Source organism: Aaosphaeria arxii (assembly GCF_010015735.1).
Source record: "Aaosphaeria arxii CBS 175.79 unplaced genomic scaffold BU24scaffold_10, whole genome shotgun sequence".
NCBI classification, from domain to species: domain Eukaryota; kingdom Fungi; phylum Ascomycota; class Dothideomycetes; order Pleosporales; genus Aaosphaeria; species Aaosphaeria arxii.
In genome coordinates this window covers 59007-86741 of record NW_022983483.1, presented here as the reverse complement: position 1 = coordinate 86741, position 27735 = coordinate 59007, and the positions used below count along the sequence as shown (strand labels likewise).

The 27735-nt window shown below is 49.6% G+C and overlaps 11 protein-coding genes across 11 annotated transcripts; 6 read left to right on the top strand and 5 right to left on the bottom strand.

Annotated features, from left to right (window-relative positions):
- Positions 1-616: 616 nt before the first annotated feature.
- Positions 617-3354, top strand: BU24DRAFT_426941 (uncharacterized protein). Its single transcript, XM_033529098.1, has one exon. It carries the CDS (start codon positions 885-887, stop codon positions 3210-3212), a length of 2328 nt encoding a protein of 775 aa, XP_033379069.1. The 5' UTR covers positions 617-884; the 3' UTR covers positions 3213-3354.
- On the bottom strand, positions 3275-5974 carry BU24DRAFT_426940 (uncharacterized protein). The gene has a single exon (XM_033529097.1). The coding sequence runs from the start codon at positions 5573-5575 to the stop codon at positions 3404-3406; it is 2172 nt and encodes a 723-aa protein (XP_033379068.1). The 5' UTR covers positions 5576-5974; the 3' UTR covers positions 3275-3403.
- A 115-nt stretch (positions 5975-6089) lies between these two features.
- Positions 6090-7217, top strand: BU24DRAFT_426939 (acyl-CoA N-acyltransferase). Its single transcript, XM_033529096.1, has 2 exons — positions 6090-6287; positions 6346-7217. Exons 1-2 carry the CDS (start codon positions 6265-6267, stop codon positions 7037-7039), a joined length of 717 nt encoding a protein of 238 aa, XP_033379067.1. The 5' UTR covers positions 6090-6264; the 3' UTR covers positions 7040-7217.
- A 1054-nt stretch (positions 7218-8271) lies between these two features.
- BU24DRAFT_426937 (thioredoxin-like protein) lies at positions 8272-9836 on the bottom strand. The gene is made up of 5 exons (XM_033529095.1): positions 9299-9836; positions 8833-9179; positions 8660-8749; positions 8476-8599; positions 8272-8407 (listed from the first exon to the last, which is right to left on the bottom strand). The coding sequence occupies exons 1-5, from the start codon at positions 9387-9389 to the stop codon at positions 8397-8399; spliced, it is 663 nt and encodes a 220-aa protein (XP_033379066.1). The 5' UTR covers positions 9390-9836; the 3' UTR covers positions 8272-8396.
- A 1830-nt stretch (positions 9837-11666) lies between these two features.
- BU24DRAFT_436173 (uncharacterized protein) lies at positions 11667-13518 on the bottom strand (the record flags this gene model as incomplete). The annotated part of the gene is made up of 3 exons (XM_033530141.1): positions 11667-11997; positions 12054-12801; positions 12855-13518. 3 exons carry the CDS (start codon positions 13516-13518, stop codon positions 11667-11669), a joined length of 1743 nt encoding a protein of 580 aa, XP_033379065.1.
- Positions 13519-13971: 453 nt separating this feature from the next.
- BU24DRAFT_426935 (uncharacterized protein) lies at positions 13972-15582 on the top strand. The gene has a single exon (XM_033529094.1). It carries the CDS (start codon positions 14418-14420, stop codon positions 15354-15356), a length of 939 nt encoding a protein of 312 aa, XP_033379064.1. The 5' UTR covers positions 13972-14417; the 3' UTR covers positions 15357-15582.
- A 1636-nt stretch (positions 15583-17218) lies between these two features.
- On the bottom strand, positions 17219-17637 carry BU24DRAFT_471713 (uncharacterized protein; the record flags this gene model as incomplete). Its single annotated transcript, XM_033532707.1, has 1 exon — positions 17219-17637. The coding sequence occupies exon 1, from the start codon at positions 17558-17560 to the stop codon at positions 17219-17221; it is 342 nt and encodes a 113-aa protein (XP_033379063.1). The 5' UTR covers positions 17561-17637.
- Positions 17638-18684: 1047 nt separating this feature from the next.
- On the top strand, positions 18685-20245 carry BU24DRAFT_426934 (ADP-ribosylglycohydrolase family protein). The gene has a single exon (XM_033529093.1). The coding sequence runs from the start codon at positions 18958-18960 to the stop codon at positions 19954-19956; it is 999 nt and encodes a 332-aa protein (XP_033379062.1). The 5' UTR covers positions 18685-18957; the 3' UTR covers positions 19957-20245.
- An 831-nt stretch (positions 20246-21076) lies between these two features.
- BU24DRAFT_426933 (NIPSNAP-domain-containing protein) lies at positions 21077-23127 on the top strand. Its single transcript, XM_033529092.1, has 3 exons — positions 21077-21755; positions 21888-22190; positions 22261-23127. Exons 1-3 carry the CDS (start codon positions 21518-21520, stop codon positions 22743-22745), a joined length of 1026 nt encoding a protein of 341 aa, XP_033379061.1. The 5' UTR covers positions 21077-21517; the 3' UTR covers positions 22746-23127.
- Positions 23128-23432: 305 nt separating this feature from the next.
- BU24DRAFT_355392 (MFS general substrate transporter) lies at positions 23433-24904 on the bottom strand (the record flags this gene model as incomplete). Its single annotated transcript, XM_033523852.1, has 3 exons — positions 23433-24337; positions 24397-24489; positions 24571-24904. 3 exons carry the CDS (start codon positions 24902-24904, stop codon positions 23433-23435), a joined length of 1332 nt encoding a protein of 443 aa, XP_033379060.1.
- A 957-nt stretch (positions 24905-25861) lies between these two features.
- On the top strand, positions 25862-27365 carry BU24DRAFT_466500 (ethanolaminephosphotransferase; the record flags this gene model as incomplete). The annotated part of the gene is made up of 5 exons (XM_033532369.1): positions 25862-26001; positions 26054-26063; positions 26162-26462; positions 26511-26787; positions 26852-27365. The coding sequence occupies 5 exons, from the start codon at positions 25862-25864 to the stop codon at positions 27363-27365; spliced, it is 1242 nt and encodes a 413-aa protein (XP_033379059.1).
- Positions 27366-27735: the final 370 nt, after the last annotated feature.

Below are 27735 nucleotides of genomic sequence, written 5' to 3'. Positions count from 1 at the left end.
TCAAACTTATTTAGAAGATGTACAGTATCACGTCTGATAGTTGGCTTCTCCAATGGACGCTCTTCTTTCTCCTCAGGAGACCTAGGTACCTAGCTACTCCTGAAACGCTGGTTGTGAACACATAAGGTCCGATTCAAGCCGTTTGTTTCTTGGATCAATGCTTACCCTTTTCTGATGCTATACATGGACGCAAGGCCTAGTCTCTTTACAGGCATTGCTCCAGAGCGCTCTATCATTCCAAAGTTCTAGAATTTTTGATCATTGCAACAGAGGATGACTTATATGGGTACTCTTCTGACGTTGCCGACCGAGGTTGTTTGAACAGATGTTCATTTTCCCTGAGCGACTGGTATGTACACGTACAATTCAAAGCGACATGTTCCCGTCCCTAATAGGTGATGCCATTTCCATCCTCCCGTGCCCGCTCAGGTCACAACGACCGAGAGTCATTCTTTCCCAAATCATAGGATTGGAGTTGAAGTCATAGCTTTGTTTGATGGTTCGACTTTGGCTTTTCCTCCTAGAAGTTGTATTCGCTCGTATCCGCTAACCGTTCGTAACAAGTTCCCTACTGACTAGTTCCAAGGTTAAGAGACAACTGATGACTAACCTTCGACGTTTTTGTGAATAAATTCATGGACAGCACTGTGACCATAACAAAGAAGTATATTTTCGAAATGGTTTAGTCACTCGTTGATCGATCGATCGATTCCCCTCTTCGAGTCTTTGTTTGAAGAGGATGGTGGTTCACGTGATGTCTTGGCATAGGTCAGCGTCCAAGGCTTCGTGAACTGTGCCGCATCAGCACGCCCTTGATCTAAAGAGACGTTTATAACCCTCTGATCTAGCCGTGATCTGATGGATATCTGTCTGTCTCTTCAACCATGGAGCCTCGCATAGCGACTCTGTTGCTGGGCGATAGCAGCCCGTCCGGTTCAATCTCTACATTACCGCCACTCCCAAACAGCCAACTTAGGCCCCTCCTCCCTGCCCCCGCGACGCATCGAAATGACATTCCAGGCGTCGAAAACCTCGCCGGTCCGAGGTTACGTCCAATATCAGTCCGCCCAAAATCGAGCGTACCCATCGCGGAAGTATTGAATCAAGAAGCCCCAGCCGCTCCGCAGCAGTTCGCCACCACCGTCTCGCACAACCCCGCACAACCACAACTGTTCAGCGGGAGGCTGCAGGACATACTCTTAGATCCCTCCCAAGAGCGTGCAAGTAAGAGGAGGAAAGTCGATGGGCAGACAACACCACCTGCGCTCCCCGGGAGCGAGAATAACCTTTTGACCTTACCCAAACTTCCACAACTACCAAAGAAGACTTCTCGCAGACCTAGGATACCTCCCCTATTACAGGGACTACACCAACCTCCCCCCCTTCCTCCTGAGGGAAGGCTGTTCCCACCTATCACAGGAGAAAGGGGTGGGTTTAGCAAGGAACTTGGCGACCGGGTGGGGCTGAGAAGTCCAGCTGCACCAGCAAGGAACAAGGAGAAAGAGGACCATATCCCTGGAGAAATCGCAGTAGTCTTGCGGAACAGCGTTTCTCAAAGAGGAGAAGGCAAGGGAAAGGACAGACTAGTAGATGCGACATTCTACGAGGCTGCCAATGAGCCTAACAAAGAAATACAGCGACCTGGGGATACTGGAGAGAATTCTTCGGGAAAGGGAAAGACTACGAAAAGGCGTAACAAATGGACGAATCAAGAGACACAAGATCTCTTAAGAGGTGTAAGCATGTTTGGCATTGGCAACTGGAAGAAGATCGTGAATCACCCCGGCTTCGACTTTCATCAACGCACGGCTGTGGATCTGAAGGATCGCTTTCGAACTTGCTGCCCAGATGAAACTGGCAAATCCCGCCAAATCAATTCGCAGACCACGCACTCGAGGGACTCGAACAATGACCTCACGCTCGCTACCGGTTTGCAAGGAGATGAAGCTACTCCAGCTACAACGTCTGTGGCGCCAGACGAAGCATCATCCAAACCAAAGAAGCCACGAAAATCTAGGTCAGACAAACAGGAGAAATCAACTGAACAGTTGGCCGAGATGGGCATTCAGGAACCCTTCGCTCGATCCAAACGTCGCCAGCGTGTTGAATTTACCGAGAAGGATGACGAAAACCTCTGGAAGGGATACAAGCAGTACGGCCCAGTGTGGCACTTGATCAAGGAAGACGCAAACTTTGGTTTCCGTCATCGTCATCCGACAGACCTCCGTGATCGATTTCGTATCAGATATGCAGAGGAATATGCTAAAGCAGGCTATAAATTAAAGACGAAGAACACCCCGGGACCCAGAGCAAATGAAGAGAGCAATCAAGAAAACTTCGAAGTTGCGCCTGTGACAGCGAACAAAAATACATTACAGGAGGCCACCCCGATACACATAAACTCTTCTTCTACATCCAATTTGAAAGTCCACACACTTTCGCAGCCGCTCCGCAACTCATTCCCCACCCCGTATGAGGATTTCTCCGACATTATATCTGAAGATGACGGCGAGAACAGAAAGAGCCCCATAACGTTGAGTCGCCACATTTTCCAATGGGCAGACGCGAACCCCTCCCAAGCACCATCGATGGCAAGCGCCTCTACCATGCCGACGATTGCGAACCTCACTGGGGACTTCGGGATGCACTTTCTCACAGGTGCGGATGGCATGCACATCGACCCCCAGGAGCTCCGACTGCCAGTGGCATCAATGCAACAGGGCGTGTTTTCGGTATTGCCTGCATATACGCCGAATCAACAGCATTTCGGATCCACGATTCCGATGAATGCAGGACCAACCACGGTGCCTGCGCCGGCACCTGGTCCCAGCTCAGGCTCTATGATGGCGTCGGCATCTAACAAACAATCCGTTAGCTCGCTTCTTCGCACGCCCAATTTGCCTACGATCGTATATCCACATGTCCCGATGTCAAGCGCCCGCAATACAATGCACAAACTGCCTCGTCCCGCCGATCTATTATCGGGGGTTGATCACGACAGTCGTCAGGAAGTGCAGACTACTGGGCTTGCCCTCGACGACGGATTAGCCATGGGGTTTTCGCTTCACTCACATAACGCAACCTTAGCACCACTAGTCGGGGGTGCCAATATGAACGGTGTAGGAAGAAACTTGGTCATGTTGGACAGAGAAAGGGGTGGCCTGGGAGAAGACGCATTTGGCGAGAGAAGCCTGCTCAATAGCAGTATTTAAACTAGTAACATTCGCTTTGTTTTTTTGTTTTTTTTTTTGGATGGCGGCAGTTCAGAAGTATGTTGTTATATTGATTACTTGACGGCAGTGTATTAATTTGAAGTTTGAGATACCCTATAGCAATTAGCTACTATATTCTATTCCTACAAATGGCTCTTGACGTGCTCCGTTGTAACGCCTTCGTGTCTAATCTATAGCTCATCATGTCTATTGCCTCGCGTGGACGATTGCGATTGCCTTCCATTACTTGTGCTCGAGTCCTTGTTCGGACTCCCGCTCGCCTGATCATCCTCCTTCGCCGCCTTCTCCGTCTCGATGCTCACCTCGAACAAACCACTCCCAACCAATCGTTCCCCCTTCACGTGAGCGACCTCAAGCTCGAACCATGCATCTGTCCTGGGGATGTCATCGATTCCCAACTCCGCCCTAAAGGTCGCATTGCCTTCAAGTCCGATGATGAGGTCTTTAACCACCATGTTCCGCCTGACATGACGCACGGCCACTTTTAGGGATAATCGGGGTGTGAGCGGCGCGACCGCGATAATTACGTTGTCAACCGCACCTGCGTCGAAGGAATATCGCCGGGGCTCTGATTCAGGTGTTACGTAGTCGCTGATAGATTGTCCGCTTAGAAGCAATGTAGCTGTGTCGCCGGCGTTGTCGTAATGTGTGAGGCCGCGGGACACGACATGGTCGAGGAAGCGCGGGATGGTGTGCAGGGAGTGGAGGATACTGTAGGTTCCGCCGGTATCAAGGACGGCATTGATGAGCTCTTCCTCTTTGGATTTCGAGAGCTGAAGAAGATCGTTGGAGATCTCGATTGAAGGGAGAGGAAGCGGGGAGGGAGGGAGGAGGCCAAGATGGACGCGGATCCCTTCTTTACCTGCCCGGATGATGTGTTCAGTCTGGTCAGAGAGATGTGTATCTCGGCTGCTGGTCAACGCGACAATGGCAGTTTTGTTACAGGGGAGGGCGGACTTGTTCGCCAGTAAGGAGGTTACTGCGGTTGAGAAATCAAGACCTTCTGTTACGAGAGAGAAACTGTTGCTTCCTTCATTTTCTCGGAAAGGCTTCTCCAATTCATTGCTGGAACCTCGACTTTTGGTAGAATTCTGGCGTGTCAGACCCTCGCCCGGGCCCTCGTCGTGTGCTTGTCCTTGAACTTCTTGAACCAGCCATTTCTGTATTGGCACTTGCATCTCAGCAATGCGGTCTTGATTCCCTTGTGCGTCTCGTAGAATTGCGACACGTCTGCCGTAACAGTCGACTGTTGGGTTATCTCGGACCAAGGCGCATATCATGAGATTACCTCTCTCCGTGCCATAGGATCTCCGAATCTCCTCCCTGAAGTACCGCCATTGTCGGCGGGAGTCGCGAATTGCTGCAGCCACTGCTCGCTCAAAGTTGCCAGGGAAATCGCTGCGCGGAGTATTGGGGCCTGGCTTGCTAGTTTTGCCAGTGACCTCATCGATGATTCCGTTGTCCTTGTTGAGTGTATGATGAGTGATGCGTCCTGTGCAATCAAGAGAACCAGGTTCCAGTGGATGTCCAGCTTTTCCCACGGGTCCGTCGGTAAGGATACCACCAAAGCACCCAGTCGTCAGGTCGTGTGGTACCTGTTCGGAAATGTTGTTTTCGGCGCGCAGATCCAAAAACATCGGAGCATCATTGCGCAATAGACCTGGCGGGTTAGAAGCGTTGAAGGGGGGCTGGGCATCGTCAGCCCAGTTACTGTGTGCATAGAAGTCCTGGATTCCATGCAGCGCTCGTCCGAAACCTTCGATCGCGGAGCATTTAGACCTTCCGAAAACGTGCATCTGGAGCTCAGGAAAAGAGAACATGCAATCACGTGAAGATATATCGACCTCAGGCGCAACAATCCTTGCGTCAATGTCGGTGATCTTATCGGCCGCGGCAATACCCTCCGCAAACCGCATTCGCAGATGATTAGCGCAGTCTTGGAGGGTTGCAGTTGCCTGTAGCCGTGTACGTGGATAAGTGTCGTTCAATCCGAAAGCGACAGCGTCAAGGAAATCGGCATTGTCGCAGTGAGCGTTTGGGCCTTCTGGTATTGGATCCAGCATGTCTGGAGCGCCAACAGCTCCGTTTGAACCCTGTCCGACGTATCCCTCCTCTTCAGAAGTTCCTGCCAGCTGATGCAGTGTCATTTCTTCGAAACATCTTCCATCGGATACCGGGTTGTTGGAGTTGCACGCGAACGCGGCCCTGGTAATTCTTTCATGCTCGCAGTGTTGGCCGATGACAGCCGGCTCGTTGATCGTTCCGAATGCATCCCCTCTGGATGTAAACAGCAGAATGGCCCGAAGTGCTATATAAAGCAAAGACGTCCGTCGTATATACATTATCTTCCAGTAAGAAAAGCTACCTGTAAGGTGGGGCAGGCGTTGATCTCGACGACGCAGGTGTATGTGTTTTCTGTATCACGTCCATAAGGGGAGCGATTTGGGAGTCAAAATGATTTCATGAAATATCGTCGAAGATGCGTGCGCTTGTTTCAGGTGTGAACTAGGCTGATGGTCGTCGTGACACCTTTGTTGCAAAATGCAAAAAGTCAGACGAACGACGAGCAGCATCATCATCAGGATGATGTAATCACGTGGGAGATAAGCCTAGCATCCCCGAGAAAATCAGCCTCGAAAACGACACTGGTCGTATCATACTGATGAAGCATGTCTCTTGCCATCAGCGACGGAGTTCAGCGATTACTTTGATCTACAGTAGTTTCACGCACTCGTAAGATGTAGCAATCAAGCACGCGTTTGCAGCGTCTGGGTGTTCCTGTAGATCTGCAATTTAGTGCTGACCATACACATCTCTCCGTGCTTAACCGTCCATTCCCGGTTTAGCTCTGTCTCCCCTCAGAGTCACACCCAGCAACATTGATGCTGCAATCGTTCTTGAATCCCAGATGTTTATTCTATTAAAAGGCCGTGTCTGTTCTGGATTTTTCACGAATCAATTTGCGCCTTGTATCGGTCTTTCCAAACGTTTTCATCCAAATTTTTCAAGCAGCTACTTCAGATCGGTTACAATGAAACAGTCGGTAGATACAGGGTGTGTTGTATGATCCATATTTCAATGAAGTCATTATATACTGAAACATAATATCCAGAGCAAATCCTCTGGGATTCCTTGTCCCAGACGAACCCGCAGAGCCGCCAAGCTACGACATTACCCTCACTGGTCGCTATGTCACCATCGTGCCCATATCTCCCGATCATGCCGAAGATCTCTACGAACAAATAGGAGATGAAAAACATATTCCGTTATTCGACTACCTCTTCGACGAGCACCCAAACTCAGTAGAGGAACTCCGTGCATCACTAACCCAAAAATCTAAAACATCGAATCCATGGGCCTATGCAATCCTATCCAATGACGCTGCAGCGGGTTCAACCAAAGCAGTGGGAATGGCCTCACTGATGCGGATGGACCAGCCAAATCGTGTGATAGAGGTTGGCAGTATATTATACACTCCCGCGCTACAACGCACCCCCGCTGCCACGGAGGCCATGTACCTCCTCGCCAGATATGTCTTTGAGACCCTGCATTTCCGGCGCTACGAGTGGAAGTTGAATTCATTGAACGCGCCGTCACATCGTGCTGCCAAGCGTCTGGGCTTCGTGTATGAGGGGACGTTCAGGCAGCACATGATCGCCAGGGGACAGAATCGTGATACAGCGTGGTATTCTATCATTGATTCGGAATGGCCGGTCATGAAGTCTGCTTTTGAGCAGTGGCTGAGTGTAGAGAACTTCGATGCGGAGGGAAGGCAGAAGAAAAGGCTAGAGGATTTCAGGGGATAATATTTGTTTATGGCAGTATCTGCCTTTGCCTTGGTTTAGACTTTAATGGTTAGACAAACGCGATGATACAGAACGAGGACGGTGGGAGAATGGTTTATGAACCGCTAAATACCCATACTTCCCACTCGAAGTAACCGAACAACTGACTCGAGTTCATATGAACCATGCTTAATCGAACTTTTTCTTCAACTTCTATAATTTTGATGAAACTCGTCAACGATTTAAAATTTATAATGGCAGGTGCATGAGGACCCGGCGAGGGTTGTCATGCTATCCTCGCCACCCGAGCGCCGTGCTTGCTAAATGAAACCAGCCGTTCGCACTCAGAAGACCGAGTCGTGCAATTGGCAATCGTCTAAAACCATACATCACTGATTTTCTTGGCTAGTGGCTACTATTGATCGGCGGTTGGCTTTGAGGAAGTATGCGAAGGGGCTAGGGTGAGAAAGAATCAAGACTTCGAAGAGCGTAATCGATGGAGCCAATCCAGCAGACATGGTCATACATGAATCTTCTCTGCAGCTTCTGAAAGCGAAGAGTCATAAAGATGAAGGAGAGACAACCGTCTGACACAACTGTCATCTCTTGCGCCACAAGTTCACCGTGAGCAGGCAGAGTTACATTACTTACAGTCACTCTCTCGACAGTGCGGAATACACATATTCTCCGGCAAAACATCAATCAGCAGAATGGTCTGATTTGATCTAGATTCTAGCAATATTTTTGGAACTTATGTAAGTGATGATTATCGAATAGTGCGGTGGCACATGATGCGGCATGAACTAAGTGCCAAGCTATCAACCTTGGAAGATACTGATGGGTTCAATACATTACACTGTTTAACAGTGTATCATCACTGAAAAAGGTGTCGAGCAACAATAGCTGATAAAGGACGTGAATCGTTACTTGAATTCAAATTTGATCCTTGTCCCGAAGGAACTACCTTGCTCTTATAATCTAGCGCCGGTCAAAAGCAATTGAGAGGGGATGAAAGTATATATAAAAACATTTCCTCCGCAGTCCAAAACACCAATTCGCTAGGTCGATTTGTTCCACAATGACCTTAGGTTTGGATGATTCAGGGCCAACATCGAGCCTATGTTTCCCCCTCTCCTCTATCGGAATTATTTGGAAAACTCCCTCGCCAATGCCAATGCAAAGGAAACAAGACGTGGGTCGATTAAAGTTACGCATGCACAGTGAATATGGCGATCAATGTCCGTTAGTGAACCCTCTCCTCGAGAGGGGAGTCATGTCCCTCTCCCGTTGTAGCGGAATCCACATCGAACCTTATCGCTCATTTTACACCCAGCTCGAACGATGTTGAGGTGGGTCCATTACATATTCGAGACGAAAATCAATGGGTCCCTGTTCATTGACAAGCGTTGATCAGCTCTAATGTCCATTGATGGGAAGGGCTTTCTGCGGAGCCGTACCGTTGGAGGTGGCGCCAGCCATCTTGGTGTCAGAGGAGGTAGGGTTGTTGGTGTGGTAGGCCTTGATGCCATCGGGAGTGGCCTTGATGGTAGCCTCACCGGGGTTCCAGTTGGCGGGGCAGACCTGCTGAGAGTCAACGCTGTGTTCCCATAGACTGGGAGGTTGTATTGTATCCAAACGTACCTCGCCATACTTGTCAGTGAACTGGAAGGCATCGATGAGACGGAGGGTCTCGTCAACGCTACGGCCAACGGGAAGATCGTTGATGGTAATCTACGATACTGTTAGCCTGTGCCCAAGTTGAACGAAGTCGCTTGCCCAAGCGCAATCTTGTAGATTGCTTATCCAGCACTCACCTGTCGTACGACACCGTTGGGGTCGATCAAGAAGAGACCGCGGAGCGCGATTCCCTCCTCCTCGATCAAGACGCCGTAGTCCTTGCTCAACTGATGGTTCTTGTCGCTCAAGAGAGGGATGTTGATCTGGCCGAGACCTCCGTCACGTCGGCTGGCGTTGGTCCAGGCCAACAAGCTGTACTCGCTATCTGTGCTGGCGAAGACGACAGAGGCGCCACGGGCAGCGAAGTCGGCAGCGCGGTCGCTGAAGGCGATGATCTCAGTGGGGCAGACGAAGGTCCAAGCCATGGGAATGAAGCCGAGGACGAGCCATTGCTTGTTGTTGGAGTAGGACGAGATGCTGAGCTCTGTGCGAAGGAGAGACAGTTAGCTGGGTGTGTCTGTTTGGTAAAGGCGACACGGTCCGCTCGCGCAATTGAATTGGTAGGTCACAGCACGGGGGTTAAAGGTATTCGTGGAGTCGTACCTTCGATGGTGCCATCAACGACGGAGGGGCCAGAGAATTGGGGAGCAGGCTTCTGGACCCTGACTTTGGGCTGGTAGGCAGAGTAGGCCATTGTGAATTGAAGGTTTGGAAGGGCAAAAATTGGAGGGAAGGTAGTCGTAGTGGGTGGTGTGAGCAATGTAGGTAGCTGGAGCAGATTGCTTGTAGTGAGATTGCAAGAGTGGATGGGCAGTCGCGAATCCGTATCTCAGAGGCTTCGAGGGGAGTTTATAGGAAAACTTTCGGAGTCGGGAGCGGTGGAGGCAAGAAGTAGCGCGATGACGAAAAGAGAGATACCTAGATGGAAAGCTAGGAAAGGCCTTGCAGGTTTAGGAAAGATCCGAAGGGGGCAAGGAAGAAGCAGAATGGAATGGAACGAGAGGGAGGGCGAGAGAGACAAGACAGTAACAGTAACTAATTAGAGGGATAAGTTACTGGGGTTCTGTTCTGTGTATGTACTGTAGGTACTCGTATGGTACGAGGTATAACGGTTTCTATTAATGACTAGACAGGATTCTCGCGAGACTTAGGGAGACTTTGATGTGACCTAGGATTCCACACAAAAATACCACAGTCTACCCGTACCTGCAAAGTAGAGAATTGGTAACAGATAGCGATCGCCTGTAACCGCATCAAGCTTAGCGCTATTGGTTGGATAAGCAAACCGTTCCCTCCCACGTCTGGCCCAGGGACCAAATCACTAATTAATACCGAGTGCGAGTACAATGGAGGTATACAGTAACTACACAGTAATGGCAAAGACTCATCGACGACGTGACAAATAAATAAATAAAGAAAAGAGAGACCAACACGAGAAGGACGAGAACGGACAAGACAAGGCATGTACATACGGAGTTCTGTGTACCTAACATATCGACAACAACACACCGCCCATCTACAACCTACCAACATCATCGTTTCAGAATATGAATACACCAATATTCATTACGGAGTAATACAATCTATGTTATAGTATGTACATGTGCATACCTCCATCGGGTACCCACCTACAAGGCTACAATCACCTACTGTACTTGTTAACTACCCACCTACTGCGTCCGTAATGACCTCCTAATTAGCCCTACGATGAGAGTCAATTCCATTCGATCAACTACCTACGTATGCATCTAGGTAGTCAGGTACGATAATACGTATTACGGAGTAATGGGAGACAACGTAAAATTTCCAATAGTAAGTACACCGAGTACCGAATACGGACAAGCAGCCATAACGATGGGGAATTACAAAACATGTACAGTCTAGTACCCAAAAGGTCCCACTTTCCATCGTCATATCTACCAGCGAAAAACCCAGTCCCAGTAATTAATTGGTGAGAGAACTGAGAATGCTCAGAAGACGAGAGAGACCTTGTCCCGAATTAACTCCCGCTATCGGCCTCGTCCGAGCGTCCACACTTGGTACCTTGTCTTGTAAGTGGTATCATCGTCTCACAAGTAGTACCCAAAGTACGCAAGCAGCAGAAATCCGAGGATTCGAGGCTCTTCTGCTTACTTTTCATGTTTCGCACCACCGCGACTGTCTCCATAATCCATACCTACCGTGCTGCCTTTAGCTTAGGTACTCGTAGATTGCTATTCTCTTCCTCCGATCCATTGCCAGCAGCCGTTTGGACCATACACACCAGGCACGCGCCCGCCTCATTGGCCAGTACACCATTCGCGAAATCCCGTGCCATTCTATCAGACCAGCCTAACCACCAGTGCCACCCTAACCAGCCCTAGAAAGACGAAAGAACCACAAATGGAATTTTCTTCCGCTGAGCGGCTGAAGCCAAGAAAGAAAGAAAAGAAGAAAAAATAAGAGGACAGGGCCGGCTCTTGCACTCGCCTCGCTTTCGCCCTACAGGCTACGAGTGCTCCCCGTACTGCACAGTGTAAGGGTACCTAGGTACATACGTTTCTATGGCGTGATTCGTCGCCGCAATGACACAGTCGTGATAGTGTACATACCATTTCTACCTCGTAATACAAATACAAGCTAGCATTGCATCACATGGAAAGGATCATCTGTCCTGAACAGCTCGCTTGAAATCGACGCAACTCTTACATTACATACTACAGACAGGCAGACACATGGCAGTGCATTGCGCGTTACTAAAACTATCTTAGGTGCCTTGCTAGGATGGATGGCATTGTGTACATACCTCGTACGTACATGTCCATACATCTTCATGCAGTGGGATTTTGCCTCACTCCGATCTTATCTGATCTTTTCTTATCTTCTACTCCGTACATCCGACTAGGCTATATCCAGCACTACACCCACCCTTTTGCTTTGCTTTGCTATAATAGTCTAGTGTAATGGTTATACTGTACTGTGTCTCTTTATTCTACTCCGAGATCCGCCACGCTCGCAGTGGTAATGCTTGGATCCTCATCACCGCGGGCTTGATGAAGCCCCAGAATGTAACAATGCCGAAGATGATGCACACAATGTTCATGATGTAGTATCCATCCGTCGTCACGATGCAAGACCCGCCGCCCGCCTCACATCGGTGTTTGTCGGCAGAGAGTGAACACGAGAAGGCTTTCGTGATGAGATCGCCCTTGAGCTTGTCGGCAGCCGGAGCCGTCACTGGCGGCTGACATGTTGCCACGGTGAAGTAATCCACAAACTGCAGCACGAAATAGCGCGGGAATGTACCGCCTAGATTCGAGACGCTTAGGAATTGTTAGCAACCAACATTCAGATAAAAGTGGAGAGTGGGTATCCTTACGTCGCCAGGAGAGTCATGTACGTCCCGCCGATGACTGGGTCGGAGATCTTTGCATGGAACGCCGAAACCGCCACAAACATGACCGTGTTCATGAATGTGGACAAAACGTGCTCACAGATGACCAGTAGCAAATACCATGTCGTCGTGCCTCCTGCCGGGAACACTGACACGACGGCTTGCGCGAACCCCGCGGCGCCTAGTCTGCCCACAAATGCCCAACACCAGATGTGCATCGGTGGGTATGTTTGACACCATTTGCCAATATAGTATCCGAGGAAGATTTCGATGGGAAAGTCGATGAGAATCGTCAGCGCAAGATCCTCCTGACTGAATCCCTTGTCAAGCAACTTCAAGCTGGTGACGGCGTCATTGGCCTGGAAACCAATCTTCGCGATCAGATGGATGACGATGAAGGTCTGAATGTTCTTGAGCTTCAGAATGCCCCACATGGTCTGATACACTTCCATGATGCCGTCGGTGTTCTTCGTGCGCTCTTCCCGCTTGAAGATCGCGAGACCAAACGTTACGATCAGATAGGCCCAGCCCCAGAATCTAAGGTATCCGTCTAGTGTCATTAGACCGACATCCAATGGTGCATCTGCGGGCCTAAACCACTTGTTCGAGAAGTCCGGGGCTTCAAAGGCCAGGAACACTGTGTACGATAGGAACTGTCCCGCCGTCAATCCGACCGTTTGCGCCGTCGATGCGAAAGCAAGGTTCTCTTGCGAGAGAAGAGTCAATGCCCAACCTAGGTGATTATTAGCCTTCATCTTGTATGCTTTTCTGATCGAACCGTCTTACCATCAACCGCAATGTCCTGTGTCGCACAGAGGAAGACCAGCGCAAACCACCATGAAGTGAAGCCCCAAATATCGCCTCCCTCTTGTCCAACGGCCTCCATCATCCCCTTGACATTCGATGCCAGCCACAGCATCGAAAATCCCGAGACTGTCTGAATAGGCAAGATCCAACTCTTGCGACGGCCGAGTCTAGGTGTCCACACAGCGTCCACGATAGGACTCCATAGTAGTTTTAACGAGTAAGGATATGCTGCTAGTGAGAACACCCCGATAGCACCATAGGAAACATCTCTCTTGAGCAGGAAGGGCACAGATCCAGTCGCCAGGCCCATTGGGATTCCTTGCAGGAAATACAGCAATACTAGCAGCAGGAAATTCCGCTGATCCTTCTTCGACAACTCGGAGAATCCCTTGCCAGACTCCTCTTCATCATTGCTGGTTCCCAGCGCCGGTACTGGATCGTCCAAGTTGAAGCTCGATCTGCTCATCAGAGATGCCGCCTGGCCCTCGGGACTGTCCAGCGTGGCATGTTTCCGCCTGTGCTCAACGATTCCGTTCATGGTGCCCGTTGCGTTTGCATCCCCGTTCTGGTCCCGCAGCGAGTCGGTAGAGGTCTGTCTTGCAACGGATGTACGAGTTGATTTTTTTGCGCCGCGTTTGCTCATTTGTGCCTCTGTATCTGAACCTGAGTCAATGTCGGAGGAGGATGTGGGATAACTATCGCGGAGGAGATGTTCGTGCTCAGGGGCTTGGGTTGGCGAATACGGGTCTGCGTGCGGGTGGGCTGGGGATCGGATGCTCGAGTCCCTGTGGTGAGAAGTTGATGCTGAAGGGCTGAGGGATTGTAACTCGACGTCGGCTTGACCGGTAACCCGATGGTGATGCGCTTGCTGGTTCTGCTCGTGTTGGGCGATGGGTTGGATTGAAGATCGACGGGTTTCAAGAGTCGATGGTAAGGAAGGAACAATGAATGAAGGGAGCGTGTCGCCTGGAGTGGTAGGCATCCATGTGGTGACAAATGAATAAACCCCTCGGAGGGAGAACGTGTCGTTTAGTTTAGCGGATAAAAAGATACAATATTACGGTTCCTGGAACGTGGCCAATTGGTCTGTGGCGGAGGAGAGGCAGGGTCGCCGACGTTGCGCTGACGTCTAGCGTCGGTCTCTAGCGATACGAGATTCTGATACGAGTCGATTAGGGGTTCAAGATGGGGAAAAGATGAGGGCTGATGTTTATGTACCTAGGTAAGTATGCGACACCGAGAATAGGATCGTGATGCCACGCAGTTTATGCATCTCACAGCCCCGGCGGGCCTTTATCTTTGGGCGTTTCTTTGATCCTCCCCCTTCCCCCTCTCGCCTATCCTATTCAACTCTCAGGATCTCCGCATTCCGCGACTCGGGCCAAGCCTTTCATCCACGTTACTTGTACGACACGTGGATACGCGATATAAACCTTTCCCCTTCGAGACAGCTTCCCTTCCCTCACTCGTAATTATTACCTTACATCACACGCCAACCACAATCCTCAACGCGTATCGATCCCCGCCAATCTTGCTTCCACAATGTTTGACCAAGAGAAAAAGGAAGCATATCTTCAAAACCTACGCGACATGGTTGCTGCCGCCGAAAAAGAACGCGACAACCTTGCTGCCATCCTTCTATCTACCCCGCATCTTTCAACGCGACTCCAGAAAGGTCCCGTCGCCAACGAACACCTACGCGAAACCGCCATGAACCTCCTAAAGCGGCAATCGAAGCGAAATGTTGAAAACATCTATCGTACCTGTGCCGGTGTTACAGCTTACAAAGTCAGAGATCCTGACCCGAACGCGGTGGACAATGGCAACATCCTAGGTGTGCGAATCGAAGTGTTTCTTGAAGGCAAATTCGTGGATAAATATCACGTACTATTCAATCGACCCAATCCGAGGCACAAGTCCATGTTGCGGGTACATCACCATACCATTCCTCCGTGCATACCTTTGCAAGCACTCGCCGCCAAGTGGATGCCCCAATCCCAGCGCGATTCGAGCTCAAGAACGGGACAGGACTTGGTTCGATTCGGGCGCAAGTTACGAAAAGAGTTGACATTGTGGCATATCAGAAAAGCTGCAGTGGACAAATTACGTGTCGCCGCTGGTCTACCTAGTTCGACCGAGCAAACAAAGTCATCGGCGACAGAGCAGTCAACATATGGAAAGGTGCTCAATGCGTTTACGAGTGACGATGAGACCGACCCAGAGGATCATGATGATGATGATGACGACGTTGTGTCCAACGAGAGAAGTAGAGTTGTCAATATCACGGATATCGGAGCCGACTTAGCTGCTCAAGAAATTTTCATCACATGGTCCAATAACCAGATTGGTGCTGTCGTACTTAACAAGGATGGGCAGGTTAAGGAAGGTGCCTTCCGGAGCTCTGATGGCGTCAGGTTGAAGGAGATGGAGCGTAAGGCTGTTGGGAGTCTCGAAGGACTCTTACAGAGGCTGTCAGAGTGAGGTCACGTTTACCATCACTTGTACGAGGTAGAAAGAAGCCTCTGGAAGTTATGAAGAAGTTGGAAGAAGTGTCTGCCTACCTACTGTCCCTACAACACCAACATATATGGTAGTGTCTATTCATTTACTGTCCCTACAACACAAGAATATTTATATTTCTAGGTACTATCAGGCTATAGTATTAGGATAAATTAACATATAGTTATAATAAATCAACATATCGGGTAACTTATAAGTTCTTCTGACGCGCAAAGGTGTTTTATGGGTCAATTGTTGATGATACTTACTGTACTCAGTATGCTGGTGGGTAGGCGCTCACTAATTCTAACTGCTTCAAGCCTAATATTGAAAGCGTTGTGGGGCAGCGATCGCTAGCCATCTGCGCCATCTGAAGTAGGACTAGTGTGAAAAGGGATATATATTTTTCGCTCCGCGCAACTGGGCATCAACACACAACCATCATTCATCAACATGAACATTGAACATCGAACCATCGCAACAGGCCGAGCAGTCCCTGTCAAATATTCCATTTCCGGTCTTCAACGGTAGAACGTCTCTAAAATAAGGAGCGTGTAACCCCAGTCATCCCATATGTCGAATTCCATAGACATCGTCCACCCTCTTCAGTATACGTCGTCTTTCCTTCTCGATGAGAGACTCGTTTGTCAATAGAGGAATATGAAAACCAATTCATGATACCTATTCATCATTTTTCCTCAAATGGTGATACGTCTTTCCGTCCCAAGGGCTGGCGTAGGTGCTTGGAGTGGGACATTCCCTTGCGCGGTTTATTCAATTCTTTTCGAGTTTGGGAAACGGGATACTTTTTGTAATACATCGGCGCACATAGTCAATGAGTTCCTCCACCATGAAATGTTGATTCTCGTGCATGAGATGGTAAGCTGGATAGGATCACCCGCCGCCACTGGACTAGATCCACATGTTAGAGCCCATTAATAGTTTAAGCATGAGCATGGGCATGGGCACGAGCGTGATGTCGCTCTCCGCCACAGTCTTGAACATTGTTCTCCCTTTCGCAGCTTCAGATTGCATTCGCATACGGGCGCTTCTTGGTTGGCAAGGTGGCTATAGCGATGAAATAGGAAAACGACAAGTTGGTTATATAGTTGGTGTCAAGGAATCTCCACTGCATCAAGATTCCATTGGTCAATTGACTTCACAATGATGTCTGTACCGATATTGCCTGCAAGATCATCTAGTACAGTTTTTGACATATATTCTTAACCCCTTCTAAAGCCTTTCCCTTCTAATGGCCTTTCCCAGATGTGCTGTTGGGGAGGAATTCTTCTTTTTGGGTTTCTAGGAATTTGTGAGTTGCTTTCAGATCACGATGTATTATCTTTGTTCAATGAGCTGAGTTCGGTATGAGCATGGTAGTTTAAACCTAAATTTATGGATTGAAGTCATAACACTATCGTTCCTTTTACTTCTTTTCTTGCATTCCCTTTTTCATTTCCAATGTTTGCTATCACCATGCTACTCTGAAGCAAGAATTGTTCTCCATGTTTATTGGTATGCATCAGAAAATAAGTATGACAATTGGTACATACGTTGATTGTTGAGTTTCCCTTTAGCAAATTCCCACATCCTGACCGGAAGAGATTATTGATTCAAGGGAGAAGGTGCTGTTGATGTCTATTCTCTTCCCAACGGACACATTGATCGAAGAAATCCAGAGTTTTCAACGTATGTGCACCATTGTCACCCCTCTCTCACCTCCTAATTCAAACTTCAACAGTATAGTCGACCAAACTGTTGATTGAAAACATGCTAATCAAGGCATGTAACGCAAACCTCGGGCTAACCCCCACCAAATTAGCTCAAGCTTCTCTATGCTGCTACTATGAAACGAGGGGCTCAAAGAATACACTCACAGGATTGACAGCAGTGTTCAGGGCCGTGGCAAAGCACGCCGCATCTGCGATCGGGTTCAGGCCCTCCTCGACGAGCGCAGCGGCACAGGTGACGGATGCAGGGGCAAGCGCGACGACGCACTTCAAGACGTCGCAGCCAGAGGCGGCTTTGGCGTCGATGAGGGATTGGGCTTCTGCTTGGACTTGGGCCATTGCGGGCTGAGGTTTACGTAGTACTAAGGATTGAGATGGAAGGGCGAGGGTAGTTGTTGCAAGGGTCAGGAGGATAGTGATGGCGGCCGCAGTGGAGGTACGGGTGATGGTATACATTGTGGTGGGGTGTAGGGTCTGGAGGAGTAGGAGATAATGGGGTAGGACTGTAGGGTATTGAAATGAATGGATTATAGTGTACGACTGTTGACAAGTTCCTGCTGTGATGTGTGTCCCTTTTCAAACCAAGAAGCACATTATCCTTTTATACGTAGGGATTTGATATATCAACTGTGAGAATTGTCACGATTTTGTAGCTTTGAAAAAGCGTGCACAAGCGAAGGAGTGAATCACTCCGTCCGTACAACTACCGTCCGTATGCCACTCTTGAGCTTCAGTGTCAAGTGAGCAGCTTTCATTGTGCCGGATGTTCTACTCTGAAGCGAGAAGGTAGAGTCCTTCTGGAAGGTCGGAAGGGACTGAAGGATTAGAGCCTCTAGTGTCGTACGGACTTGAATATGCTCCTGTTGATCCGTTGTTTACCATGTGCTCTCCCTATCAACTTTTATTAGAGTACGCAATGATCAGGCGTGCCATCTAGGTGTCCCGATTGCAAAGGGTCACCACTTTGGCAGTAATTGTCTTTGACGATGTGCCACCTGAATATTCAGACTCGAGGCTTTCAAGGAGACCTAGGAGAGAAGTGCAAGGACACACGTTTTCGAATCATCTATGAATATTGAATTGTAGAGGCATAACAATTCTTGAATATTGCGGGTGATCAAGCCCACCATCCACGCCAAAAGCTGTGCGTGTGGATACCCGAATGAAACAAGCATTCCAAGCATTCGCCGTATCAAGTGACATCTCGGATAAGCTTCGTGGGGAAGCTGTGGATATACCCAGCTATACCTACGCAAGTCCGATGGTTGGCGTTGGTAAGATCGGACTGGGTAACCTATTAGACGACAATGTGGAGAAGACGCCGGTGTGGTAGGCCTCAAATGCTAGGTCAGCGCTGGTATACTATAGGAAGGATATTCATTTTCCTATCCCGATTTCATTTGATGCACTATGTTCGTAAGGACAAGGAGGAAGAAAGACGTCAATGATGAAGAAGAAAGAAGGGTGTGAGAGTGTGGTAGTTGTGATGTGAGTGATTAATCCATTCCTAGTTAGTGTCAGGAATTGGTTGTACTGAACGTTCGAGTTAGCCATGATGCTCAAAGATAAAACTTCTATTCCTTCTTTCTGGATGCATTTCTTGGTTTCCTGGCACTTGCTCTCCAGTGAAGAGTGACGCCAGGCATGCGATCATGCGGCTTTCCTGTTATTGTTGTGAGATCGAAAAGTGTGGGGCAGTGAGGGGCGGTGCAGTGGCGCATCCTCACAGCTGAGAGCTACAAGGAATAAAGTACAGGAACCCCCCCAAAAGGCATCGCAGTTGAAGAAACCTTCTTTCCTTTCATCTGACCATCCATTGAATCTACGCGGTTCACTATATTGCCAGTCTTACCATGTCAAAGGAGATCAGAGCCTTTCAGGTCTCTCGCTCACTCGGCGCGTTATTAGGCGTCCATGCAGGTGACTCACTGGGTGCAACTCTCGAATTCCAAAACTACCATCAAATAAAAAAGAAATATCCAGATGGACTGCGCGAGATTATCGGCGGAGGTGGATTCCGATGGCCAGCGGGACATGCGACAGACGATACTGATCTCACACGGGCAGCAGTGTTAGCCTACGTGGATCGTAAAAAGGCCAGGACCACGGGTGGGAAACATGCACATGACTTCGACGTGGTGCGGTCTACGGCGGATCATTGTGTGGACTGGCTATATGGATCATGGCCAGGTCGTAAACCTGGGAGCGCTCCTGTCGATATTGGCAATGCGACCCAGGTGGGGTTGCAATTGTACCAAAAGACAGGTGATCCGAGGAGGGCGGGAGCGGGACGAGACCAGGCGGGAAATGGAAGTCTGATGAGGTGCATACCGACGGCACTGTTTGCGGAGTCGAGAGATAAGAGGGTGATGGAGAGTTGGGAGATCAGCGCCATCACGCACAACGACTTCCGGTGCAGGGCAGCATGCATGGTTTATAACGAGATTGTGGCCGCACTGATAGATGGGAAGACGGTGGAAGCGGCCATAAGGGAGGGTAAGAGGGTGATTGAGGAATGGGATGCACCCATCTTGGACGAGGCGATTGAGAGAGGGAGGAGACTGGACTTGAAGATGCTTGCCGAGAAAGGGCCTGGGTCGGAGCATTCGGACTTGACCAGAGGATACGTCTTGAGTGCATTCACACTGTCTATTGCAGCCTTGTTCGACGGGAGAAGCTTTGAGGATGTCGTGGTTGATGTGACGAGACTTGGAGGGGATACGGATACGAATGGAGCGATTGTTGGAGGAATGTTGGGGGCGAAGGTTGGGATTGAGGGTATTCCGGATAGGTGGGTTAGGAAATTGCAGTTCAGGGACGAATTTGAGGCCGCAGTGAGATACTTGGTGTAAGCAGTTCAACATGAACATGTGCTATACTAGCGATGATGATGCTGTGAGGAAGAAGAGGAGTGCGGTCTCTCTGTAGAACTCGGATGTACCTGAACAAGCAAGCGAGGGAAGGTATTCGTCTACAATAAGTGAATGATACAAGCGTACGAGGGATGATGTTGACGATGTACGCAGGTACCTAGGTGCCTCATGTATGTACATGTAGCATAATTACTTGACTACCTAGGTAGGTTATAGGTATCTACATAAAGAGAGGACCATAGTTAGTATAAACACCCAACACTGGTTATTTAATGACAATAAGAAGATAAAGAGGAATAGGTATTTGAGTGGGAAGAGTACGAGTACTGTTCGTCTATTACTTGTGATCATAAGTGGGAGTCGGTAAAACGTACCATCCCACCACAGTGGAACAATGCATTGGATGATGGACATGAACTGTCGGCCGCGGAAAATGAAAGAAAGTCATGTCGATCCAGGCGAGGGCAGATGATCATCAGCCCGGAGATCATCAGATAACTTACACAGTGTTTAGGCGGTAGATACTGTGTAGAAAGACTGACTGACGCTTGTGTGTATCTCTATATGCAAGTCAGTCATGATTCATCTACTCGTATGGGTATGGTTGCAGGAGGAACAAGGCTACCTATACTGCATGCGAATCAAGACTTAGGAGATGGAATCTGTGATAGAATTAGTTAAGTTCAGACCTACTTATTATATTAGGTACGTAGATAGGTGGTTCGGTGCGTATGTACACACCGTACCGTTAAGGATAGATGATGGTCTTTAGGCGTGGTCTAGATGTATCATGTAGGTGTATGATGATGTTCTGCCCCAGATTTGACTAACTGATTACTTGGAGGTACTTGGCTGATGGTGGAGGTACACCAAAGTGACTAACCAAGTCACGTTAATACACAGTTTACACTAGTACTGACTGGTACTGGTATCAGCACCCAAGGTACCCCAAGGTCAGTTCGAGTGACTAGGCTAGAGACGGGAGTAGTTTAGTGGGCGATTGGGGAGTGAGGGGAAGCTCGATGCGCCTCCGCATCTACCACATGTACTATTATGTACCGCTTATGTACATATACATGTGCATACACACTGATTGCTGCTACAATACGGGTATAAGTACAAGCCCATCGGAACAGGTATACATACCTAGCTACAGCAACTCCACGTCGCATGAGACACGAGACTCTCAATTCCAACCTCCCCTCGACTCATCCACCCAACTAGATTACGAGTAGATTACTATAAACTGTTCCAATTCGTGTTCCTGTTCTCGTCAATCTTCTATTTAGGTTACAGCCCCCCCCTCCCACTTCGTTGCTTGCTTTTGCTTTTGCTTTTGCTTTTCTTTTGGCTGCTCAGCTCACCCACGAGTCACGGCCTGACGTCAATCCACGACGACGACCACAACACCAACCAACACCACTTCTTCCACCTTCCTTCCACCTTTCCTATTCCCCTCTCCCTCTTTACTCCTCACCTTCGCCCTCACTCTCACTCTCACTCTCACCCTCACCCTCAAACAATACCATCCCCCACAATCATGTTCTCCCGCCGTGCCTGTGCAAGCCTGCGCGCCCGATCCTCTGCTGCCGCCGCGGCCGCCGTCCATCCACCCGCCCACTCGCGTCCCTTCGCCGCTTTCGCTGCTGCACAGAGCTCCTCACAAACTCCCGCCCTCGCAGACATCACCCACGATACCGCCGCATCCTTCAACAAGCGCCAGAGAGAGTTCCGCGAGGGCCTTGAAGCTGCTCGCAAAAAGAAGGAACAGCAAGAAAGTCAGTCCCATCCCATCCCTTCTCCATTCCCTTGTGTAGTGTGTAGCTAGGACCTCCCCCCACCCACGCCACCCCAAGTCAATTCGTTGTCGCGGATATCTCAAGCTCATTGACTAACAATTCCCCATGCAGAGGAGGCTCGCGAGCGTGAAGCTCAAGATGGCAAGTCAAAGAAGGGCGGCGCCCTCTCTTCCCTGATCTACGGCACCCCCGAGGGCCGCGAACTCGACAAGGACATCGAGAGAAGCTTCTCTCAGGTCCTCGCACGAGGCAAATACGTCCACTCCATCGTCTTCCACGAGGTCAAGCCCGACAAGGTCGACGAATACACGGAGCTTGTTGGCCAATGGTATCCCAAGATGGCCTCCGTGCCTGAAAATAAGGTCCACCTCGTCGGCAGCTGGAGGACCGAAGTAGGCGATTGCGATACTTTTGGTATGCATGACTCTTTGGCAATCACTTTTCCCCATTGGTAACCAGTACGCTGACATGCGATTCACACCAGTTCACATTTGGGAATACCAACGGTATGAAGGCTACCACGATTCACTACATGCCATCCACCACCACCCCGAATACCCCGATTTCGAAAGAAAGCTCAAGACACTCATCACGTCTAAGAAGACGTCCCTGATGCAGGAGTTCTCCTTCTGGCCGACCACCCCTCCGCGCGATCTGGGCGGTCTCTTCGAGCTGCGCTCGTACACCCTGCACCCCGGAAACTTGCTCGAATGGGAGACACACTGGAGGCGAGGCCTCAAGGCACGCCGAGAGGTCATGGAAGGTGTGGGAGCCTGGTTCGTGCAGATTGGCGAATTGAATACGGTCCATCACCTTTGGCAGTTCGCAGATTTGGAGGAGCGCAAGATCCGCCGAGAGCAGAGCTGGGGCGTGGAGGGCTGGGGAGAGACTGTGCATAAGACAGTACCTCTGATTCAGACGATGAAGAGCAGGATCTTGGTACCTTGCCCCTGGAGCCCCGTTGCGTAAAGTCCAGTTACAGGAGCGGAAAGGACATTGAGAATTCGTGTACTAGCTAGCCTGAAATATGGGACCGGGCGGGAAAGCACAATGGACAAAGTCGGAAGGTGTAGTCATTTTGCAATTGGTGAAGGTTGTAGCATACTATGGATTGCTTTGGAAGAGATAGTCAATTCCGCAACCGCAGGTGGTCATTCGTCGAGTACAGAGGCAAGGTCGAATTGTTACCTAGCAAGAACAAACATTCTGCCCATCCAGACACAAAACTTTGCCCGCAGAAAACCAGACTCGTACTACATTTCCGTCTATAGTGCACTCAAGACGGACAGATATAAGGAGGAGCAACCTTGACAAGAAATGGGTACCTAAGTAACTAACAATTGCTTCGAATCACATCATCTCCAACAGTGAATCAACTTTCGACATGAGATACGCCATTTGATAACTACAATCCCACGTAATATGAGGGATGCGAAATTTGTTCTTTTATTATTTTTACCTGGTGCTGACTAGCACCGTCACGTCGATGAGAGAAAAGATGTTCCTTTCGGGCTGAGGTCTCTTTTTGAGATATCCGGTGGTGACTATTTTGATATACAACTCAGTCCCCACAGCCATATGGGCAAGTATTGCTAATGGTGAGATACCCGCGTGGGGGCACCAAATCCCCCATCAATACGATGTATCTAGTGACATCTAGAACAACGCAAGTCTCCAACCTCCACTGACTACTCTCGCCAAAACATACGCCGCAAAAGCTACTGCATAGGCCACGCCCGCAAACACAATCAAGCCCACATACTCACCACCGTCTCTCTCCAGGATGGCTCCGGCAATGGGAATACCAATCAGAGCGCCCACACTGGAAATGCAAAACGCCGTGCCGCTCCTCTTGCCCAAATCCTCCACCTTGCTGACCTGCGCGATGGACACAGGCGTGAGACTGATCGCCGCGCCGGACCAAAACCCAAAAAGTATCGTGAACGCCGTCACGCGGCGTTCATCCCCACCGGCCGTGAGCCACAGTGTCAGTAGGAGCGTTGCGCACACGAAGGCCGTGACGCACATGGTGTTGAATGTGCCGAATCTGTCTGCGACGTAGCCTGGCAACACGCGGCCGGGCATGGCACCGACGTTGAGGAGCACATTCAGCATGTACGCGTCGTGAGGCTCAAATCCCGCGTGCAATGCGTAGGAACAGATGTACGAGTACGGTATGAAGACTGCGAACTCGATCAGGAAGACGCCCAGAGTTGTCGTTGCGAACTTGGGATCCCGCAAGGCTTTGATGTCGATGGTCGTTCTGGCTGCGGGATTGTTCGGCAGACGCTTTCGGAGTAGGATGCAGGCCACGAGAAGGACGACGGCGCAGATGAGCGCAATGATCCGCATTGTCCATGGGAATCCGATCTCGGGCGCGACGTACATCATTATCAAGGGGAATGCGATACCTCCCAACCCTCCAGCCGTAAATGCGATTCCTGCAGCAAACGCCCGACGACATTTGAACCAGTGGCCTATGGCGGCCACGCTGGGATTAAATAAGAACGATGCTGATATGCCTCCAAGGACGCCGAAGGAAAGAAGGAATTGGTAAAACTCTGGGGGATGAAGAGATTCAGCATAACTTTTTGAGTCGGAGATCAGAGTAGTACCCTACCTTTGCAGAAACTAAGGCATACTAGAGAGGTGACAATTCCAATTGACCCAGGAATGACCACGACTCGAATATCATACTTGTCGACGATTGGACCTTACGTATCCGTCAGCTACTCTTATAAATGCCCTCTACATCCTTACTTGTTTCAGCCACCGAACCAAAAGCTCAACTTACCGACCTGCACTCCCGGCAGATAGAGGAAAAAAGCATAGCAACTGAATATCCAGCCGATCTTCGACTCGGGAAGTCCATGGAGCTCGTGTTCGGACACCCAGGCTTGGAGAATCGCGAGAGTATTCAGGAGGCCCATGGACGGTATCATGGCGCACCAAGCGCCGAGAACGACGAGCCAGGCATCGAGCCCACCATCGGGGTACGGGCTTTCTGTCGGCGGTAAGGTTGAGATGTCGCTTTTGGATTCGAGATCCTCTTCAGTGGGACCGTGAGGATGGAGTGAGATGCTGTCTGCGGTGTATGCTTCTGGAGGGATGTTCACTTGGAGCGCCATGAGCTATTCAGGAAATGAACAATAGCCAGACTAAGTCGGCTATCAAGCAGGTATGTACCCCCGACACCCTGTATGTGAATTCAAACCTTCAAGTTTAAATACATTGGCTTTTGGTATATCTCATTGTGTCTTGAAGAAGCTCGGACGAAAAGAAGCAATGCCATTAGCGGATCAGCATGCCCCAAAAATGGTCTGAGCCGGATACGCAGCACCCGTTCGTCGATATTTGCTGTAGTTGATTTACTACTCCACAGTATCCCACCCACGGTTTCTTTCGATTCGTTGACGAACATTTATTTGCCCATTCACATAGTCGGTATCACTTTCCGACGGGAAACCGCACTGGCTACTTCCATTTGCATTTATAATCAACTAGCACTTAGGTACCTAGGTACTTACCTAGGTATATTCGGACATATAAGAGGTAGGTAGGTAGAACACCATTGGATTTATTGAAGTACGAGTACTTATATCTGGAAGAAGAGCACAAGGGACTTGCTGTCAATCAACAGTACCTAGTTAGCTTAGCTTCAATAATCTTCCATTCGTCGGTCGGGCATATGATTTGGTATCAATTGCTTTAAGTGCGTCCACCTCAGTGCAATTTGACCCTGCTTTCACTGCAAGAACAGATACTATGAAGGAGGAGGAGGAAAGCATTGGATGGAGAAGGCATAAACATTATGGTTCCTTAGGTGCATAGCTGTGTATGTATATATGCTGCTTTATCCACGCTCGCTTGTTGTTGTTGGTCCCCACGCGGAGACACGTGCCCTCCCCCACCAACGTCATCACAGAATCACAAGACAGAAACGCCGATCACCGTCTAACCTGGAAATTTTGATCGTGCGTTCTGTTGTCATCCCCATCTACCGACACATTACAACACAACCAACCCATTTCATAGAACCCTTTGATACTCCTATCTTCTGGTGCACCCTCAACGGCATCGCGAAGATGGTTTACATTCGCCAGGACAAGCTTTCGAAGCTGAAAGAGTACAAGTACTCTGGCGTTGACCACAGTCTTGTCTCGCGCTACGTGCTGAAGCCATTTTACACACATGTCGTGATCAAATGCTTTCCCATGTGGATGGCGTAAGTAATAGCCAGATTACATTGGAGAAGTATAGTGCTGACCACTTGGTAGGCCGAATCTCGTACGTATACCTGTCGCGCAAACTTGCCCTCGAGCATCACACCTTGCCCTTAATCCGCATATCGAAGCTACGCGTGCTGATATTCAGATGATACACAGATCACTTTGACTGGTTTTGGATTTGTTGTTGCCAATTTTTTGACGCTGCTCTGGTATACCCCAACGTTGGACAAAGACTGCCCTCCGTGGGTGTACGCAAGTTGGGCAATCGGCCTGTTTCTTTACCAGACCTTTGATGCCGTAGATGGATCCCAGGCCAGAAGGACGGGTCAGAGTGGTCCGCTGGGCGAGCTGTTCGACCATGGCGTAGATGCGGTCAACACCTCGCTGGAAGTGCTGCTCTTCTCTGCAACAATGAACCTTGGACAAGGGTGGAAGACCGTCCTAACTCTATTCGCTTGTAAGTAGACCTCTGGCGTGAACGATGACATGGTCCTAATAGTCACAGCGCTCATGACTTTCTACGTTCAAACCTGGGAGGAGTATCATACCCACACTTTGACTCTCGGAATCATCTCTGGACCTGTCGAGGGTATCTTGACCCTCTGCATCATCTACGCCGCGACCGCCTTCCTCGGAGGTGGCAGCTTCTGGCAGCGCTCACTGCTCGAGAGCGTTGGTGTTCAACGCTACGAGTTTATCCCTGGATTTATCTACAACCTAGCCTGGAACGAATGGTACATGGTATACGGCAGCGTTGTCCTTGTCTTCAATACAATCTCTAGGTAAGCCACCCACCACGATCCTGTATCCTTCTCCGGTGTTCAAAGCTGACGACGAGGCAACTAGTGCGCACAACGTGATGAAAGCCCGCCGATCCCGAGGCCAAAAGACTCGCGTTGCCCTACTCGGCCTTCTTACTTTCGGGGCAGCTTGGACGTTGATCCCAGCCTACCTCTACCTCCAACCCGTGATCCTCCGCCAACATCTCGTTCCCTTCATCTTCTACGCCGGTCTCGTGAATGCCTATTCTGTCGGCCGTATCATCATATCTCACCTTACTAAATCTCGCTTCCCGCGTGGCAATGTCCTCATTTACCCTCTCATTTACGGGGTCATCGACTCTCTTGGACCCTTCCTACAGGCCAAGATCGGTTTTGGATGGCCTAGTGCGCTCGGCGACGATGTCTACCAGGTTGCATTTGTGTTCATGTGTCTCGGTCTCGCTGTCGGAGTTCACGGTAGTTTCGTGGTTGATGTTATCTGGACCATCTGCGACTACTTAGACATCTGGTGTTTGACAATCAAATACCCTTACCAACCTGTGAAAGAGAACGAGGAGAAAGCGAAGAAGGGCCAGTAATTCCTACTGGAAACAACTACCTCTATGAATTACGCACACCCTTTGCCGCGCTTAACTGTCTTGCCTAGTATCGCACTTTACGACTAGAGGACAAGCCAGCGTTTGATATTGGTCGATGTGCATAAATTTGCGTCGCCATTCGCGAGACGAGGGAGGTAGATCGATGGAGCCATCAGTGCGAGAGGAGATCGAAGAATGAGAGACCTGTGGCTTGACTATGCACTGCTTTCGCAATGTAAGATTTCCAAGTTGCGGGCTAGAAGTTTCATGGGTTGTTTAGACACGAGTTTAATACCCCTTTCCTTTATCGTTAGAGTAGGTTTTTTGTTCTTTTTGCGTTTTGACATGTATCCAGTATCATGACTCTGGC